Source organism: Triticum dicoccoides, chromosome 5A (genome assembly GCF_002162155.2).
Source record: "Triticum dicoccoides isolate Atlit2015 ecotype Zavitan chromosome 5A, WEW_v2.0, whole genome shotgun sequence".
Classification (NCBI taxonomy): domain Eukaryota; kingdom Viridiplantae; phylum Streptophyta; class Magnoliopsida; order Poales; family Poaceae; genus Triticum; species Triticum dicoccoides.
Window position 1 is genome coordinate 240,446,779 of NC_041388.1, and position 17,832 is coordinate 240,464,610.

The 17,832-nt window shown below is 44.1% G+C and overlaps 2 protein-coding genes across 2 annotated transcripts in view; both read left to right on the forward strand.

The window, feature by feature from the left end:
• The first annotated feature begins 4,797 nt into the window (after positions 1-4,797).
• LOC119297157 lies at positions 4,798-12,325 on the forward strand. Its single transcript, XM_037575052.1, has 3 exons — positions 4,798-5,210; positions 5,393-5,512; positions 11,942-12,325. Exons 1-2 carry the CDS (start codon positions 4,866-4,868, stop codon positions 5,414-5,416), a joined length of 369 nt encoding a protein of 122 aa, XP_037430949.1. The 5' UTR covers positions 4,798-4,865; the 3' UTR covers positions 5,417-5,512; positions 11,942-12,325.
• A 698-nt stretch (positions 12,326-13,023) lies between these two features.
• The window catches only part of LOC119300796 (NAD-dependent protein deacylase SRT2-like), a 7,812-nt gene continuing 3,003 nt past the window's right edge, over positions 13,024-17,832 (forward strand). Inside the window, exons 1-7 of the mRNA XM_037577683.1 lie at positions 13,024-13,178; positions 14,048-14,090; positions 14,178-14,430; positions 14,513-14,578; positions 14,674-14,719; positions 16,065-16,225; positions 16,311-16,440. Coding sequence (XP_037433580.1) covers positions 13,134-13,178; positions 14,048-14,090; positions 14,178-14,430; positions 14,513-14,578; positions 14,674-14,719; positions 16,065-16,225; positions 16,311-16,440 — 744 coding nt within the window. The 5' untranslated portion in view covers positions 13,024-13,133. The remainder of the gene's footprint in view (positions 13,179-14,047; positions 14,091-14,177; positions 14,431-14,512; positions 14,579-14,673; positions 14,720-16,064; positions 16,226-16,310; positions 16,441-17,832) is intronic.

The window sequence follows — 17,832 nt, forward strand, 5'->3', positions numbered from 1 at the left end:
TACAAATAATAAGATATCCTACACACGCTCACAAACATCAAACATTGGTGAGAGGGTTAGTATCCTAATAAGCCGAAGCAACAAAAAGTAAAAAGGTAAAAGAAACACAGAAATAAATTTGACTGGAAATTTAAACAAAAACTATACTAAGCCTAGTCTATAGCTTCGCACAATCGCTCGACGCTAGTCACCGGCAACGGCGCCAAAATGATCTATTGAAAGTATAGTGGGGTTTTTACGCCCCAAACTACGGATGTTGTGTTCTCCTCAGGGACTAGGCGACGACGACTATGCTCGACTAAATCTAGGTGACACAATTGGGTGGTGAAAACAGTGATAAAATGCAAACAGCACAAGAAGGTTCAGATTTTACTCAATGTATTTTTTTTTGTGTTTTCGTTTTACTTGAGAACTACAATACTAGCAACAATGATAAGGGAGTTCAAAAAAACATAGACATATATAACAAGCAATGACAGAAGGAAAGAAACAAGCTAATATGATAGGGACAGAAATATATCACAACACAAACACTCATACATATCACAGGTACTAGAGCTAACACACAGAGACTACAAATAGGATAAGTACAGAGAACTAGTACAGGGACTAGTACACAAGGTGATCACACAAATATACTAGAAGGTTACTAAATCACAGAGCAAGATTTCAAGGACAATTATTTCTCACAGCCTACAGAAATTCAAGACAAGCATTATATATTACAAGTACCAAACAGAACAAGCTACATGTTGCCAACACTCTTAAAAATCTGAATATTACAAAATTTTACACATCTTAGCTTATAGAAAATTCAGAGAGAGAGAGAGAGAGAGCAGCAGCAGCAGTTTTGTGGATCTAAAGAGAAGCAGCAGCAGGTGGAAGAAGAAAGAAGTAGTAGGGGGCGTTGAGAGGAATCAGCAGCAGGCGTTGAGGGAGAAGAAAAGCAGCAGAGAGGGTTGAGGGCGAGCAGCAGCAGGTTGAAGAAGGAGATAAGGAGCAGAAGGTGCGGCAGCAGGTCACGTTGAGAAGAAGGGAGCAGCAATGGAGGTGAGGAAGCAGAGCAGAGGCGTGGGGAGGTTAGAGAAAGAGCAGCGGCAGGCAGGAGCGTGAGGGAGCAGCAGAGAGATTTGAGTAGCAGAAAAGGAGGGGAAGAGCAGCAACAAGGAGGTGCAAGGAGAAGGAGCATCAGGGGCGTTGAGAGAAGAACAAGAGCTTCAGATCGGTGGCAGGAGGTTCAGTGAGGAGCTCGTGGTGTGATGTGCTGGGGGTGCGAGGTGGTGATGCGGCGCTGGTGGCGGCGTTGATGGATGGTGCGTGGAGATGGATGGAGATGGTGATGGCTTGCGGCGCTGATGGATGGGAGGCGCACCACCACGCCGGCCTGGCCGTGGCAGCGGCCGGAGCTGGAGGAGAGGTGAGGGAGAGAGAGGTGTAGCCAGGCCCGATTTGGGAATGGATGCATCTAGGGATTTTGATCCCCATCTGATCTGCCACTTTTATGATTTGGCCCTCCTCTTCTATTCATTTCTTCCCAAGAAGATCCCCTTCTTCTTTTAGTTTGCTCCCTTGGATACTTCTTTTCTTCTCACTGAAGTCCTTGACGTATTTCTTTCATGCCCTTCTCTCTTCTGGTTAGCCATATATTCGGAATCTTGATGATTATAGTGCCTTTGCGCACTTTTCTGCAAAAGAAACAAGTGACAAGTAAATGAACCCTTTATATGATTCTCATTAAAATATGCGGTAATTCATAGCAAGAATTGATTCTCAGATCACAACAGATGCTATATTTGGGTGTCAAATTATATATATGAAATGTGCTTATCAGCTTCCCAGAGTGACCCCGGACGGTTGTCATCGGCAAATCTCATGGTCAAAGGGCCTGGTTGAGCCGATTATGCTACAATTTAGGTGGCTGCTACCGACGGCTTGTACCGGCGAAGTCGGGTTGCGACGGATTCGTCTGCCACGAGGGCCTTGGACATGGGCTACTATCAACGGTAGATCTGGTCAGTACTCTCTGCTGTGAGCTGGATCATGGATTCAGTGTCGTGGGCGCGCTGGGCTACTACACATGAGGTGTGCGGCGGGCTCGGCGTGAAAGCAATCCTCTTTGATCTGGCCATTGGCGAGTTCCGGACCTCTCCTTTGAAGGAAACAAGGACTGGCGTATATGGCGCTCTTTGGACACCTTGATTGGACAGGGGTCGGTCGTGTGCACCCGAAACATCAACATAACCAGCTTCACCGGGGTATCGCGAAGCTCTGTTTTTGTTGACACATTGGGACATGTCTGCACCAAGATTTCCAAGGTTTCAACACATGCGGAGAATGCCATGGTGTGATTGGACTACCTGCAAAGAACAAAGGCGGGGTCTTTGATGCGATGAAGACCTTGCTTCATAGGCAGTTGTTTAGGCTTGGCTTGTAGGATATGTTCCCGTCTAGACCGGGCACGAGTTCCTGTGAGCATGGTGGTACGTGACTTGTAGTAGTAGCCTCCGCAAGTGGGGGCGGTAACATTGGTGGAATTTTTTGTCGGTGGTGCTCTTTTGGGTACCGAGACGTGATTTTCCAGGGTGAAAACCCAAGGTCTGGCCTTTATTGGTCGTGCCTAACAGTGACCTAGTTGAAGTCATTGTTTTGGAAACGCGTTCTTTCTTCAGGGTGAAAACCTACAATCTTTGATCAGGCAACGACAATGCTTGTGCTTTGTTTTCTTCTGGGAGGCGTTGCTTTTCGATGAACCTTTTTTCTAGTCCGGGTGTTGTCTTTGGTGGTGGTTAGAGTGCTGCTACTGCGGGTGATTGATCACCATGGCAGAGTCGTTTTCTCTTTTTTCTTTTTAATTTTCTTTCTTGGTTGTGTGCATCCTGGATGTTTTTAGGCATCTTATTGGTGCAGAGGCTGGGTGTAATTGGTATCTATTTGATATTAATTTCCCCTTTTCAAAAAATGTGATAATTCTTCAAGGCCCTTCTATATTGATGCATGTTCATAAATCACAAATGTAAATAGAGTTGTTCACCACCAAAGAACCTGCCCTCATCACACCACACTCTAGTTGGAAGTGGTTGTGCTCTACTCTTCATGTATTCTGGCGCAACTGATATTGCAGGTTCAAAGCCATCATCGTCGCTTGGTATGATATCCATTCCAATGTCCTCATCAAAAAGTTCACATGTTCCATCTCGCAACTTTTCCAGTGAACTAAGAATAACATCCTTCCTCTGTTTCTTCTTCTTCCATGCTTCTGCTATCTTCTTTAATGGATTGCAAGAATCAAGTGTGATAACTGATGCATCATCTAGTAGTGGATAAAAATCCTCAATATATGTGTCGTCCTTCATGTGCTATGTGGCTATTTGGTTACAACGAACCCCAAATCCCCCAAACAAACCAATTTGTCAAAGCCAAGAGGTGCAGGAGAGTGGGCGCATACTCGATGCCAGAGCTGTTGAAGCTCCACTCCATGTTGCCGCGCCGACGAGTCGCCTTATCCCGCTGGCACGAAGTCGCCACGCAGCCGCCACCTCGGTCAAAGAAAGAAAGAAGAAGAGGCGCACACGAGCTGGGTGGGGGTGGAAGACGACTTAATGGGGACCATATAGGTTTGATTGATTACTATGTTGTGCTGCCTGGTGGGCCAAGTACGTCAGTTCAGCTGTCAACTTGAGGATTTAGATTGGGCGTTGGTAGTTAGCCCAAAAATTGTGGTTTTGTGAAAACTTCCCCAAAATATGATGTAAACTATTATAAGTACCTTTCAAGGTTGTGTTCTGTGCAATTCACTCTTTTCCCTCTTAGTAGCAATGTGCCCGTGCATTGCAACAGATTTAAAGTAGAATAGTACTTGTTCACAAATTTGAAAGAAAACACTGTTGTTTTGATATACATATGTACCACTAAAAATATATTACTTTTCACTCAAAATATATTTCTCGGGCTGTTTTGATGAGATGAGGTAGAAATATGATTGCTTATGAGATAATAAAGGGTTTTCTGCAAATTGGAGTAGAGAAATGGGCTATTGTTGTAAAAATGCTATAAATTTATTTCACAACCGTTAGATACAGATCTAATCATCAGAAATGACAGATGAGAGACGCACTATCGTTACCAAGCGAGTTTTTTATAGGAGTAAGACTAGTACAAATGCCCGTGCGTTGCAACGGGCGATAAAATTAGTAAAATCCAGTCCTTGTGTCGTTCTGCAACAATTTTTATATTCAATTTTGACGAGTGTCAGTAAACATGTATCCTTAAGTATCACTTTTCAGTAAAAGCCTCCCTAACATCGTTTGTCGGGATGTATTTCAGGTCCACACTTTCATCCGATGATAATGTAGTGGTGTATGGAATGGTCTTTCAATTTTTTAAAAGTTTAGAATAACACTACTTTTTCATTTTCAGAAAAATTATTTCAAATTTTAATATTTTTAAATCCATTTATTTTACTACGACTGACAATTTGCACCATTTGGGCTTGGACGAAACATAAGGACTTGGTATACATAACACACACACTCTCAAAAAAAGTTGTGAATATTTCTCAAGAAACAGATGAGAATAATAAGATTTAATAACAACTTATGATGATGAGATATTGTAATAATTCCAACTCAGTTTTCATGAAAGTTTGTAAAACTTCGAAATATTTGAACCTCTGTTAAATCCTAGTCAGAAAAAAATCTATATGCTGAAACTAAAATTGTTTTTGTGTGAGTAACGATAAAATAGGGAAAAAAACTAAAAAAGAGAAACACACTGAAGAGGCAGCCCCGGCCCATCTTTATCTAAGCCCACTATACGTAGTCGGCACACTCTCAACGCCAGCCTCTTCCATTGCTCTTTCCCTAGCAATGGCACTCTTCTGCCTCCCCGATCTGCCTGAGAGCCTCCTGCACGCGGCGGACTTATTCTCATCTGCCTCAGCTCGCCGTCCTCCTGCTGTCGCACAGCGGCGCGACTACCACGACGCCGCTCGCTTCCCTCCTGCCGACCTCCTCTCCTCCCAGTTCTCTGTAGTGCGCGTCCTCCACGCCGACCTCGCGTGTGCGCCGCCTGCCCCTTCACACCAACGCCGCCACCTTGCCGCCGTCCCGGCGAGCCACCAGACAGCTGCCGCTGGCCTCTCCATTCTCCGTCGCGCCTGTCTACCCTCCGCCTCCCCTTGCTTCCGTGACGTGGCCTCCAATATTGCAAAGGTAATTCCTGCAATTTACCCTCTTCTCTCTTCTCTTCCCCATTCTGATTGCAATGGAGATTAATTAATTACATCATGGATCTAATTTAGTGTTTTATAACCGATTTGGTCTCAGTTGGTAGATTTAGTGGGAACCTCACCTCAATCGATGATAGTTCAACTGTCTCTGCTCCAAATCTGCAGGTCTCTGCTCCAAATGTCTGCTGAGCATCTTCTTCAATGAGCCAAAATCAATCGCTTGGTGCAGTTCCAGTTTGTGCTTACTATACAATACTAATTTCTAAGAGGCTACATCTCAAGAAGGTACACATTTCTCTGCCACCAGTTTCTGCAGGCCCGTCTGCCTGTTTCAAGCACACTAACTTCTTTGTATGCTCTAGGTCTGAATAACACTGTGTAGTATTTGAACAAATTTTAAACCAATGTTAGTAGCAAACCAAAAGCATCAGCCTCGTCTTCACATAGTAGGTTCAAATCAGTCTGGTTGATACAGCAATCCAGAGCCACAATATAGTATGAAAAAAGGACTGCAAGTTGCAAATGCAAGTATACATGCTCAGAGGTGCTAAATTTGCACACATAATTTGCACAATCATAATGGAGATCATCAATGTGATCAAAATTTAATCCATGTATTAATTGGACACATCATAAAGAAATAACTATGAATGAGTGAGTGGTTCCAGACATGAAGATATGCTCCTTGAAGATGCTGAAGTAGTTTCAAATTCTAACTCCGAAGTTGACTTTTGGATTCTTATGTAGAATCAATGGTTCTGTAGAATTGAAATAATGAATGTAAGGTTAGAAAATTAGCAATGTAATGTGAAACTTAAATGCGTAAGTTGTTAGTAAATGAACTTACAAATTTTGAAAAAAGATTTCAAAGGTTGCATTACCTATTTGGTGAGGACTTCTGTGTAGACAATATTTTTTGTGTATGCCCTGTTTGTACTAATTGTTTGATTATTCCTCTTTTTGTCCTTCTTTGTATTTGTGCCTTTTGTACCGATCTTCTTATTATTTCCCGTCTTCTTCTCCTTCGTTTTGTTCTCCTTTGTGTCTGTGTCTCCTGCACTGATCTTCTTATCCGTCCCCTTGTTCTCATCATGTGTTGCTGTTAATACTTTTATGTTTGATGTCGAGGTCGCTCTAGAAAGAGCGACATATAGTTGACCATGTGAGAAAACCGGTTCAGGCAGGTAGACACCGACATTTGGTATTGTCTGACCTTGTGATTTGCTTATTGTCATTGCAAAACTTAGTCTCACTGGAAATTGTTTCCTCTTGAAATTGAACGGGAACATGTCGTCGTCAGATGGGCATAATGGTATCCGTGGCAAGAAAACTCGCATTCCAGAGTGCTGCCCTACTACAATCTCTGCATCAATTGCATTTTTCTGGAATCCACGCACGACCAATCTTGTGCCATTGCAGAGTCCATTAGCGGGGTCAATATTCCTCAGTAGTATGATTGGACAATTTATTTTCAGCTTTAGCATATGTGGAGGCAGTCCATTTGGGGTGAGGGTGTTTAGGAATTCTGGTGGATAGTAGTTATGTGGGTCGTCTTCTACAGAGTCGAAGCTGTGGTACACCATCTCCTCTCCTTTGAAGCGATCAATCATTTTTAGGTTTATTCTGTCTACAGAGTCGTTCCTTGTGGATAAAATTGCTCTTGACGTGATGTATTTTGGATCTTTTAGGGAAGCATTGTCCATTCCGTAGACACTGTCGATGAGTCTATCCAGGCCATTATCATCCGTCTTATTTGGCACGCATATACTTGTAGGTAGAAGTATTTCACTATCATCATTTGTCTCCTCGGTTCCGTTTCCAATGCGTAGTAGGTATTCTGCGAACCACTTGTCATTTTGAGCCCTCATGTTGTGCACAAGCTTCAATTGACGCATGGAATTCCAGAGCTTGGACCTGCATAGTGATGCATCTACTATCTGGGCTCTTGTTCCCTTTCGAACAACGGGGAGCACTTGCCTAAAGTCTCCTCCAAATACGACTGTTTTTCCACCGAATGGAAGATCTGGTCTGTCCATTATGTCCCGCATGCTTTTGTCTAGCGCCTCCACTGTCTGCCTCTTAGTCATAGATGCTTCATCCCAGATTATTAGTGATGCTGCTTGGAGTAGCTTGGCTGTCCCACTTTGTTTTGTGAATCCACAAATAGCTCCATCATCTATTTTTAGTGGAATCTTGAACCTCGAGTGTGCGGTCCTCCCTCCGGGCATTATGGAAGCAGCAACACCGGAAGTGGCCGTCGCCACAGCAATCTTGCCTTGTCCGCGTATTGTGGCCAAGAGTGCCCTGTAAAGAAAAGTTTTTCCTGTGCCTCCCGGTCCATCGACAAAGAATAAGCCTCCTCTTTGGCGGTCAATTGCGTGTAAGATTTCATCATAGGCCTTTCTCTGCTCGTTGTTTAGGTTTCTATGTAAAGTTGCGTCCTCCGGGTCCACCTCGATTGAGGTCTCCTCGATGATCTCCCTAGGTACGTCGTCTGTCGTCTCATGTTGTTTCTCGATCTCTGGAAGAGGAAATGATTTTATGTCTTTTCCCATTGAGTGCAACATGTCTCTGATATTTCTAAGCACCATCTGTTCGACCGTGTGCTTGCATTTGCAGTTTCTGTTGTAGTCTTCTGACATTGACTCAAGGTGTTTGTTCCAGAGGCTACGGACGTTGCTAGGCTCGCAAAACACCAGGATTGTCGCGAATAGCCTTCGTAGCGATGATGGCATTCGAAACAACTCCGCTTCTGTCATGCAATCATCCAATGTGTTGTCTGCCTCAATGAGCCCCCGTTTTTCTGCAGCTTCACGGAAGGTTGGCATTAGTTGTGCTTCAACTGTTCTTAGGTCTTCGTAGCTGGTGGCGCCTGTCACATGGTTTAGGAGAACTCGAAGATAGTATCGTTCTCCTTCAGCCGGGTGTGCTGAGACGATTCTGCCAACCTGGAACAGAGCGGCCCGTTTTCTCTCTTGCCAAAACTTCCCGCGTGTTTGCCAAGTATAATATTCCGGGAAGTCTCTGTATAGTATGCCTCGTGCTTTCTCATGTAAGCTGTTTGCATGAAAGTACGCTGTCAACATTGATATATCTGTGCCTTCACGGTCGATAACATTCTTTATTTTTTCTTTGCCATGATATGAAACCATGTGCATATTTGGGAGATGCAGCTGTAGTTGCAAGACTGGCGGGTGCATTTTGCTTAGTTCGAAGCCATATATTCTCCACAGTGCTTCTGGTGGCGTCACCCAGCGTGCGTCTCGGTATTGTTGAATCTCGTCGATTTCGGCTTCATTTGCTTTGTCAGTTACAGATACAGATGCTCGATCATGACCCTTGTAGATGTACTTGAATAGGTACTTAACGGCTTTAATGCTTGAGCATATCTCAACATTTATGTGGCAGTTGAACATCCTTAATAGATAAGGGTTGTAAGGAACCACCCACCTGTTATCCAGTTTGCAATTTCGGACCGTTTCAGTCCGACCGTCATTGCGTCTCTTATATATTGGGTCGGAGTCCTTGCCTTGAATCGTAGTTTCGGTAAATGGCCTTGGGTAATTGTTCTTGCATGACGAACGATTCTTTGTGCATGGACATAATTTATTCAATGCACCACAAGGACCATGCATTATATGTTTGATTACCATTTTGTAGAGTTCTGGGTACTTGTGCTTGTTAGGGAGCTCAGCGGAGATGATTCTGTCATACTGTTCTGGACATGTGTACTTATATTTTCCGGTCATGATCAGCAAAAAGTGAGCATGTGGCAATCCCCTCTTTTGGAATTCTACAACATATGTATATGCCTTAACCTTTCCGAGAATGGCCTTCTGAAATAGTTGCTTCTTCATTTCTTCTAGCTTCGCCCTGAAAACACGAACTACAATATCTGGGCGATCTTGTGGTGTTTGCCCGGATTGTAGTTCACGTGTGATCTCGTCCCAATTGGGGTTGCAGGTCATTGTGAGGAATATGTCTGGCTTTCCATATTTTCTAACCGAAGCCATAGCATCTAGATACCGGCGAAGTTTATCGCGTGGTCCTCCAATAAATGATGATGCAAGTACCCTCTGTTTTCCGACTGCGTTTCCCTTTTCTTCTCCAGCTTGAATGCTGTCTAGAAGGCCTTGATATAGATCTGCCCTTATTTCCTTTTGATGATGCCAGATGTAATCTAGTCTAGAGCTTTCAATCTTGATGTATGTATCTACAGCAAACTGCTGGAAAAGTCGTCCGCCATGCAATATTGGGTTGAATATGTTTGGCCGTGTATGCAATTTATAGCAATAGTATTCTTTCATCGTTACCCACAGGCCATTGACTGAATCTGTGCAAATAATGAAAAGTTAGTTGCATATATATGTAGGAATGTTTGGTATATGTAAATTTAATTTTGGATAGAACAATGTCTGAAAATTTACCTGGTTCATCATCATCATTGATATCATCAGCATCAATACCTTCCTCTCGTGTATCCTTCTTTGGGATTTTCCTATGCCAACCCAGCTCAGCTCTTGGAAAGAACAAAGGGTACGACAATGGATCATAACACCCATAATATGATCGAATGTGCTCTATTTCGTTGTTGTTCCCATGTAGTATTACACTCTTGTCATAAGTATCTCTTCTTTCATTTCCTTCAATCCACACTGCAGCTACCTCTGAATTGATTGGTGCATTGTAAGTTCTCTGGTCCAATCTTTGGTCAAGGTTCAATATGAGTCTGTAGTCCTCAAGGTTCTGGGATTGTCCCAAACTCCTAAACTGTTGAGAGTATGGGTTATCGCGTAGAATGTCGGTTATTATTCGAATCACCTGCTTGTCTTGCTCGTACATTTCCTCGCGGCAACGGCGGTACCGATGCTCCAAGCTTGGATCATCATCGTAGAAGTATAGCTCCAGATGCTTTGGATCTGAGTGACTGTTACCGAATGAGTGTATATTATGGTAGATTTGACCATGTGCTCGAAACGTGTATATACCAGATGTTCGTATGTCGGTTGTTTCTTTATCAAGGTTGCAGTATAAAGTAGTAAACGAGAAGTGTCCATTGAAAAATCTTATATTGTTCCGAAAATGTCTTGCATCAGAGTCGTTGCTTGTCCAAAGTCTCTTGAGCTCAGGTGGTGTATCTGGATTGGCTAGTCTTATCTTTCCTTTTCTGCAGCATAGCCCCTTAGTTTCATTCTTGAATTTTGTTGCATGGCAGAAGCTGCAATTTGGTACCGTTTTGAGCACATGTGTGTTCTTCGGTATGTTGCTATGGACGAAATCATACGGGTCGGAGTTGTGAAATTCATCATCTTCTGTGATTTCGATTTCCACTTCTCTTTCCCATTCTAGTTTGTTTTGTAGCATCAAAAAATTAGTATAGGGTCAATATAAGATGCAAATATATTTAAATTGTACTGAGCATACCTTGACCCGAAAACATGTATTCGTACTCGTTTGTGTCTTCTTCAAATATGACTTTATCATAACCGTGATCCTCATTGTAAATTGATTGTGTTGGTGCATCTACCACTTTGATGATTGCATTTCTCTCACATATTACTTCATCATTACCTGTGTAGTAATTTTTTATTGTCATACACACACATACATATAATCTTTGTATTGGATAATAGTATATATGATATTGGTAATCTTACCGTGATCATCATTATATAATGATTGTATTCGTGCATTTACTTCTTTGATTGTTGGCAACATTGAAGAGGGAATGTCGTCCCACGAAGCTACATTAGATGTTTGTGTTGGGGCATCCACTTCTTTGATGCTTGGAAACATTGATGAGGGGATGTCTGTCCAGAAAAGATGATTAGTTGTCCAGACATGTGTATATCTATTTTGAATGACAGTCTATTGTATAAAATTTAGAGTATTACCGTAAATCATGACTTCTGGTTGCTGTAGAGGTTCTGTGTCATCGTTGCCGGTTTCCGTCATGGAAGCGTCTTCAGAAGCAGTTTTCGGCCGTCTTGTCATGAATTCTTCGTTACGACGGTGTAGCAATGCTTGTCTTTCTCCTGGCGTCACATGTTTTTTGTGTTTTACAGGAAAGTTAGAAGTACTAACTTCCTGTTCGGTTGCAATATATGCAGGGTTCACCATTGCAATTGAGTCTTTGCTTGCTGTGTTGCGCTTCAACTCATTTATATTTTCTATTCTAGCTTTCTTTTGTGTTGGCTCCATATTTGCATATATCTGCCTTTGTTGGGCGCATATTTTTTCTTTCTTTTGTTGATAGGCTTCACGGCGCTTTTTGAGTTTTTTCTGTTTTTTTTCATCGGTCATCTGTGCATTGTGCTCTGCTATTTTTTCTTTCTGTTTTTGATAGGCTTCACGGCGTTTTTTGAGTTGCTCCTGCCTCTTTTCATCGGTCATCTGTGCATAACGCTATCTGTCTCTTTTTCTTCTTTGTTCCTTAGCATCCATTACTGGAGATTGTCAGAAATGCCTGCCTGCATGAGATTTTTCAATTATAAGTAATTATTATTTATTTATTCTTCAAACAACACTGACATTAGCAAGTGCAATGCAAACAAAGGAATTATATATTTCTTCTGGGGAAATCTTTGAGGCTGTTCAGACTGTATTGATATTGTTTGCACTCCCTTTTTCATAGCAGAAATAGAATGTCCTACAAGTCTGAATTGTTACTTTCAGTATCATTGACCAATGATCTGTTGCACATGTTTTGATCAGGGTGTAGGGGCATACAGGTGAGTTGAGAAGCGCGCACAGACAGAGCAAACAACCCAGACTGAAAAAGGGGAGAATTTGGTATGGCTATAGGCGAATCTAGCTGCTAGAAGTTCAAACTATATTTGTGTTAGTTTACTTTTCCTTTCTCATAGAAGAAACAGACTGCCTAAAAGTAAAGTTTCTGCTATCTTCATCGTAAGAGTCATTGACCTATGTGATATGTTCTGTCAAATTAACATACTGCTGCCAAGTATGTGCCTTTGGCTCTATTTAATGAAAACGGGATGCAAATTTGTCATGCATGGAAACAGATAAGAAAAGTACCTGATGTAAACCTGACTTGTCAAACAGCTTACTTGAATTGAAGCTCACAAGGCACGTGTGAAACTGATTCTGGTTAATTGAACCAAAGAACGGGATTGTGTGAGAATCAGCGTGGACATATGGGTGTATTTGTAGCACCAACTGTGCCTTATCTCAAGTAGGTTTCGGACTGTTGTACCTCTCTTTTATAAGCGTGTTCACTTTTCAGTTCCCGTGTATACCTTTTTGGTGTTATTTTGATGCAGAGTCGGACAAAGTTAAGACGTGCCTCTTTTTTTTTGAGAAACCTGCCTTTTTTTCAATCGTATAGGAAGGGAGTACTGAGCCGAAATACCCAGCATAGTGCAGCGGCCCAAACGAACTCCTGGCCCGGGAAGGCGCTTTGTCCGTGGCTTGTTGACCTGCTCTTTGTGCAGGAGGCCCAGCACCCATCAACGGACTTAAAGCAACGGACTTAAAATTGAGATCAGCCCTTTAGTACCACCTCGTCACCTCGTACGTGACTTTAGTACCACCTCGCCATCTCGCACGTGACCAAAACTAATGGTAGAAAAAAAATCAATTGCGGGACGAAACTAAGAATATCACCTTGCTTTAATAGTAGGTATAGAGGTATAGATATAGATATAGATATAGATATAGATATAGATAGATATAGATATAGATATAGATATAGATTATCGACCGACGTGACGGTGTACCGGTTTTTCTTCCCGTGTTTATTTTTCCCACCAAACAAAAGGACTAGCCAAGCGCTCGGCAGCCTCCGCCCACCCCACGCCTGCGCCCGCGCCCGCGGCGATCTTGCCTCCACGTCACCGCCTACCGCCCCCCGCCTCCCTCCTCCCGCCTCCGCCAGCAGCATCTGATGGCGGCGGTGTTAGCGGCGCACGGCTCCCGCGTTTCGGCTTCGGTAATCACTCCCCTGCTCCATTTTTGTCCTTCCATTTTACTCTCTGTTCCCACCCCAGCATAGAATCACCGTTCCCTCCATTCGTGTTTGGTCCAGCGCGTGTGGATGTCGGCTTGCCTATTCGTGCATGCTGAGACTCGGTGCTGGCCGCGATTGTAGCTTTGTGAACACTGATATGTGCAGTGTAGAGTTTGACGAGTTAGGTTTCAGCTTACGACTTGGAAATTTGTATGGGCGACAGTATCCTTCTGTGTTGTTGGACATATTTCCAGGTTAAATTAGGTGAACCATCCCGGATCGACCAAGCTGGTATGAGATAAAAGCATCAAAGGACCCAAGCAGGGGACAAACGGAAGTAGCATTAACAACCTTTTGGGGGTCGAAAATTTAGTAACACGTGCTATTCTAATGCAAATGCGAAAGAAGTTGCAGAGTTTGACAGCTTATGCTGGTTTCGGGGAGGTGACGATTCATACCTCAGGTTCCCTTACACACTCCACTCCCGCGAAAAAAAAGGTTCCCTTACACACACAAGATAAAGGGTATGGTCTGAAATCGTCAAGGTGCTGCTAAAGACTTGCAAACCAAAGAAAATTCTGTGTCTTGCAATTGTATGAAAGCAAAACATTTTTCGGACACAATGCTGTGAGATCTAGTATTATTATTATGATGTAGTATTGCACCACGAGACTTTGAACATTATTTTTTTTTCTCATGGTGGTGCCAAAATTTTAATCTGTTGGAACCATTTTCATGTTATCTTCTTGGTCACATACCTATGCGATAAGTTGGATGTATTCAAATGTACACTCTTTCTAGTGTTCAGTACTGAATCTAATTATACAATTTGCATGTGTAATGGAATTCAGATCATTGCAGGTTTTGGAAGTGCTCTGAGAGGAATACCAAAAGGCAAGTTCGCCAACAGAATTGCTTTTTCTGGGGCGATTAGGCAAATCTATTTTTCGAACTAACTAATTGCAATCAATTATATTTCAGGATTTTGTCCTCGTTTTTACAATATCCAAGCATCAATATGTAATGGACTTGTTCATAGGAGGAAAATTCCTCTTCCGTTGAGATGGTCTTTTCGCTCTATTCAAGCAAGAAATAATCACTCACCATCAGCTGTTGCACCTAAAGATTATTGTGAAACTTACATCCAATTTTTGAGAGACAAACGGATAGTTCCTGATTCAGATCCTCCAAGCTCTAAGGATGTGGACCTACTGTACCGGTTTATAGATAAGAGGTGAAAATCTGTATTGAACTTCCTTATCAAGTTCTTGAGCTACATTTGAAGAGAAATCTTAATTATCTGTTACTTGTCTCAGTAACAAGCTCATGGTATTAACTGGAGCTGGAATGAGCACCGAGTCAGGAATTCCTGATTATCGGAGGTACGGACATGACATATATGTAAATATCTCATGGAATGTATTAGCAGTCATAGCAGCCTCCTTGAATCTTAACCAGAATTTTGATTTTATGGCAGTCCTAATGGAGCATACAGTTCTGGTTTCAAACCACTCACTCATCAGGTGTGTGTGTACCCCTACTCCCTACTATTCGACTGTCAATGACAACTCTTGTTCGTGCCTTATAGGTTTAATATGCTTAGGTGAATGCATATTTTTGTTTATCACAGGAAGTTATTTTGAGAGGGACATATCCCAAGACAAATTATTTGAATTGTCTAGCATAGTCTTTTGAGTTTTGATCATGACTTTCGAGTCCTAAAGTTAACAAGGTTGTGTCTTCTGCATTTGTTGACAGCTTAGACATATATTATCCATGTGAGATCAAGAATGCCAGTGGCATTGGTTGCTTCTTCCTTTACCATCAAGGAGTTTACAAAATGGTCTCATGTACTTCCTTTTCTTTTTCTCAAGTTATCTGGATCTTGACTGAAAACACGTAGGTCTGAAATTCTAATACTACTAGATCTATCTAGCTCTCATCTTTTACTTTTCCCGAGAAACCAACAGGAGCGGTGCATCCAGTTAAGGACAAAATAGAGTAGTAATTACAAATTACAGACGGACTTGTTCTCGTGAGGAGGAAGTCAGAAAAGCCCCAGGTTCTGCACGTGAACTACTCCCAAGAGGTCACACTAGTCATACTTAAAAGTATGATGTCTTCAGAGGGGATTGATGCAACCCCGCAGCAGTTTAGTTAGCCTTTCTGCATTCAAGATGATGTGGTGGTTCGTCTCCTTGCAGGCGTTCCACTCGGCATATCTTGTCATGCATGAACTGGCACAGGAGAACCTTCTCGCACCATTCCTCCATGGATGGGAAACCGGAAGCTAAGGATGTGGCCTACTCGTCTAGCCAATAGTTCACCAATGGTTCCTTGAACAAGTGACGACGAGCTCTGCATTGCGGAGGAATAGCTGGCATGTTGGGTTATGCAGCCAACCCCCTCACCTGCTTGAACCTGCGCCATTAATATATGACCATGGAGCCCCAGCGAGGAGAAAACCTTTTATTTCCTCAGATACGCTGTCTGAATCTTTTCCATCTGGAACCTAGGTTGGTTACCAAGAAATTGGACCCTGTAATCACCGTAAGTGTTTCACTCTAGTGGATGGAGTCCGATTGATTACAGTGTGGCCTTGACCGCTCGAATCCTGAAGCAGATTCCAGAGATCAATGAACTCTTGGAGCTGCAATGGGGAGTTCAAATCAGGCACGACAGTAATCCATCTTTAGTCTCACAGTTTTAACTGCACGGTCCTGTTTTATGCTTTGTTATTTCAATTTTTCTCAACTTACCCTGGATTTTGCCTTTCTGCTGGTCATCACTTCTTAATGCCCTTTCCATTTGTCCACATCTTGCCAATAATTATGTCATCTTCCCCATTTTCCATTTGAATAAAAATAGGAGTTTGTTCGCTCTATTCGAGCCCGACGGCGCTACTGGGCTAGGAGTTATGCTGGATGGAGAAGGTTCAGGCGAGCACAACCAAATACAGCTCACTATGCTCTTGCTTCACTAGAAAGAATCGGCCGTGTTCACACGATGGTTACCCAGAATGTGGATAGGTAATGACCTGCTTCTGTGTTATTATTAATTGGGAATGACTATGCAGCTTATTTTTCACCATCGCTTTGTGTATGAGTATTGTAGATTGCATCATCGTGCTGGTAGTAAGCCAATTGAGTTGCATGGAAGTGTATATGAGGTAATTTGCTTAGATTGTGGAACATCCATCAGCCGGGAGTCATTCCAAGAACAAGTGAAGGACCTCAACCCAAAGGTTTGTCCATTTGATACTGGTTATATTTTTCCTTAAGACTGGTTCATCATATAAGTGCTTGTTATGGCGCTGCTAGAAGGAGGGCGCAAGAGGGCCGGCCGGGGGCCTTTTGCCCACGGCCGGGCAAGATGGAAGGGATTTCCTTCTTAATTCTTGCTTCATTAGATTGATACATCTCCTTTCTTTATATAGAGAGGTTTACTTGACTCCCAAGCAAGGCTTACTTGACCCCTAAGCAAGCGACCCTTATCTCTAATTAACCCTAAGACTAACGGGCTATACCGCCAGCCCAGGAATGGCCTATTACGTACTCTAACACTACACCCCACCTGGACATGCAGCTTGTCCTCGAGCTGCAGCCTAACCAACTTATAACCATGACTCGACGCAACACAAGCCTAACACCTAAAAACAAGCCTTTTACATCTCGGCTTGTTTTATTACTCTCAACCTGAAATGGACTGGGACGATTTATTTTGGACCCCTTAACAAAAAGTGGACACCATTCGCACGTCGGACGTGCACGTGTACAGCCACCTGGATCCCATGGACATCATCTGGACAAAAGGAGTGCATGTGTATGGCCACCTGGAACTGGTCGCAAGAGCGACCAGCTGAGGCGCCCTCGCGGCGGCCGGCGGAATGCAGTGGTGCTACGCGGTGCGCTTCTGTCAGTGACACCCTGCCTTCTCCCCGCCGGACGGCTGTTGGTCTGCACCGCACAGAGAAGAGTGGAGGGCTTGTGATGGAGAATGACCCCCCCAACCGCCGATGTCGCGGACTTTGAGGTCGCTGCCCGCGGGGAAAACAGCATGCCCAAGATCCCCGACGCATCGGACGAGATCGAGGTCCTTTGTGCAGCGAAGCGCAGCTGGGAGGAGCGGCAGCTGCAGACCACGCATCTCCCGCACACGCCGACGCGCTAGGAGGCAGCGCGCAGCAGCCTGCAGCCTCACCGCCGCCGACACGTGGCGGGTAGTGATCCAAGCTGGAAGCGGTGACGGCGACGGCGGGAACTTGATCTGCTGGATGGGGACGCCCTGGGGAAGCGGTAATGGCGACGACGGGAACTTGATCTGGTGGATCGGGACTCCCGCCGGCGCGGTCGATGCGGGGCTGGAGCTGACCGGCGGTGGCTGCTGCAGCGGAGCGCCGGGCGCGGCGGAGGCCGCCAGGAGCGGCGGCTGCCACTGTAGCCAGGGTGGGGCGGTGGTGGCGGTGGATGGCAGCTGCAGCGGCCCGGCGAGCGCGGCGAGGAAGCCCTGGGGCAGCGGCAGTGGCTGCTGCAGCGGAGCGCCGGGCGCGGCGAAGGCCGCCAGGAGTGGCGGCTGCCACTGTAGCCAGGGCGAGGCGGTGGTGGCGGTGGATGGCAGCTGCAGCGGCCCAGCGAGC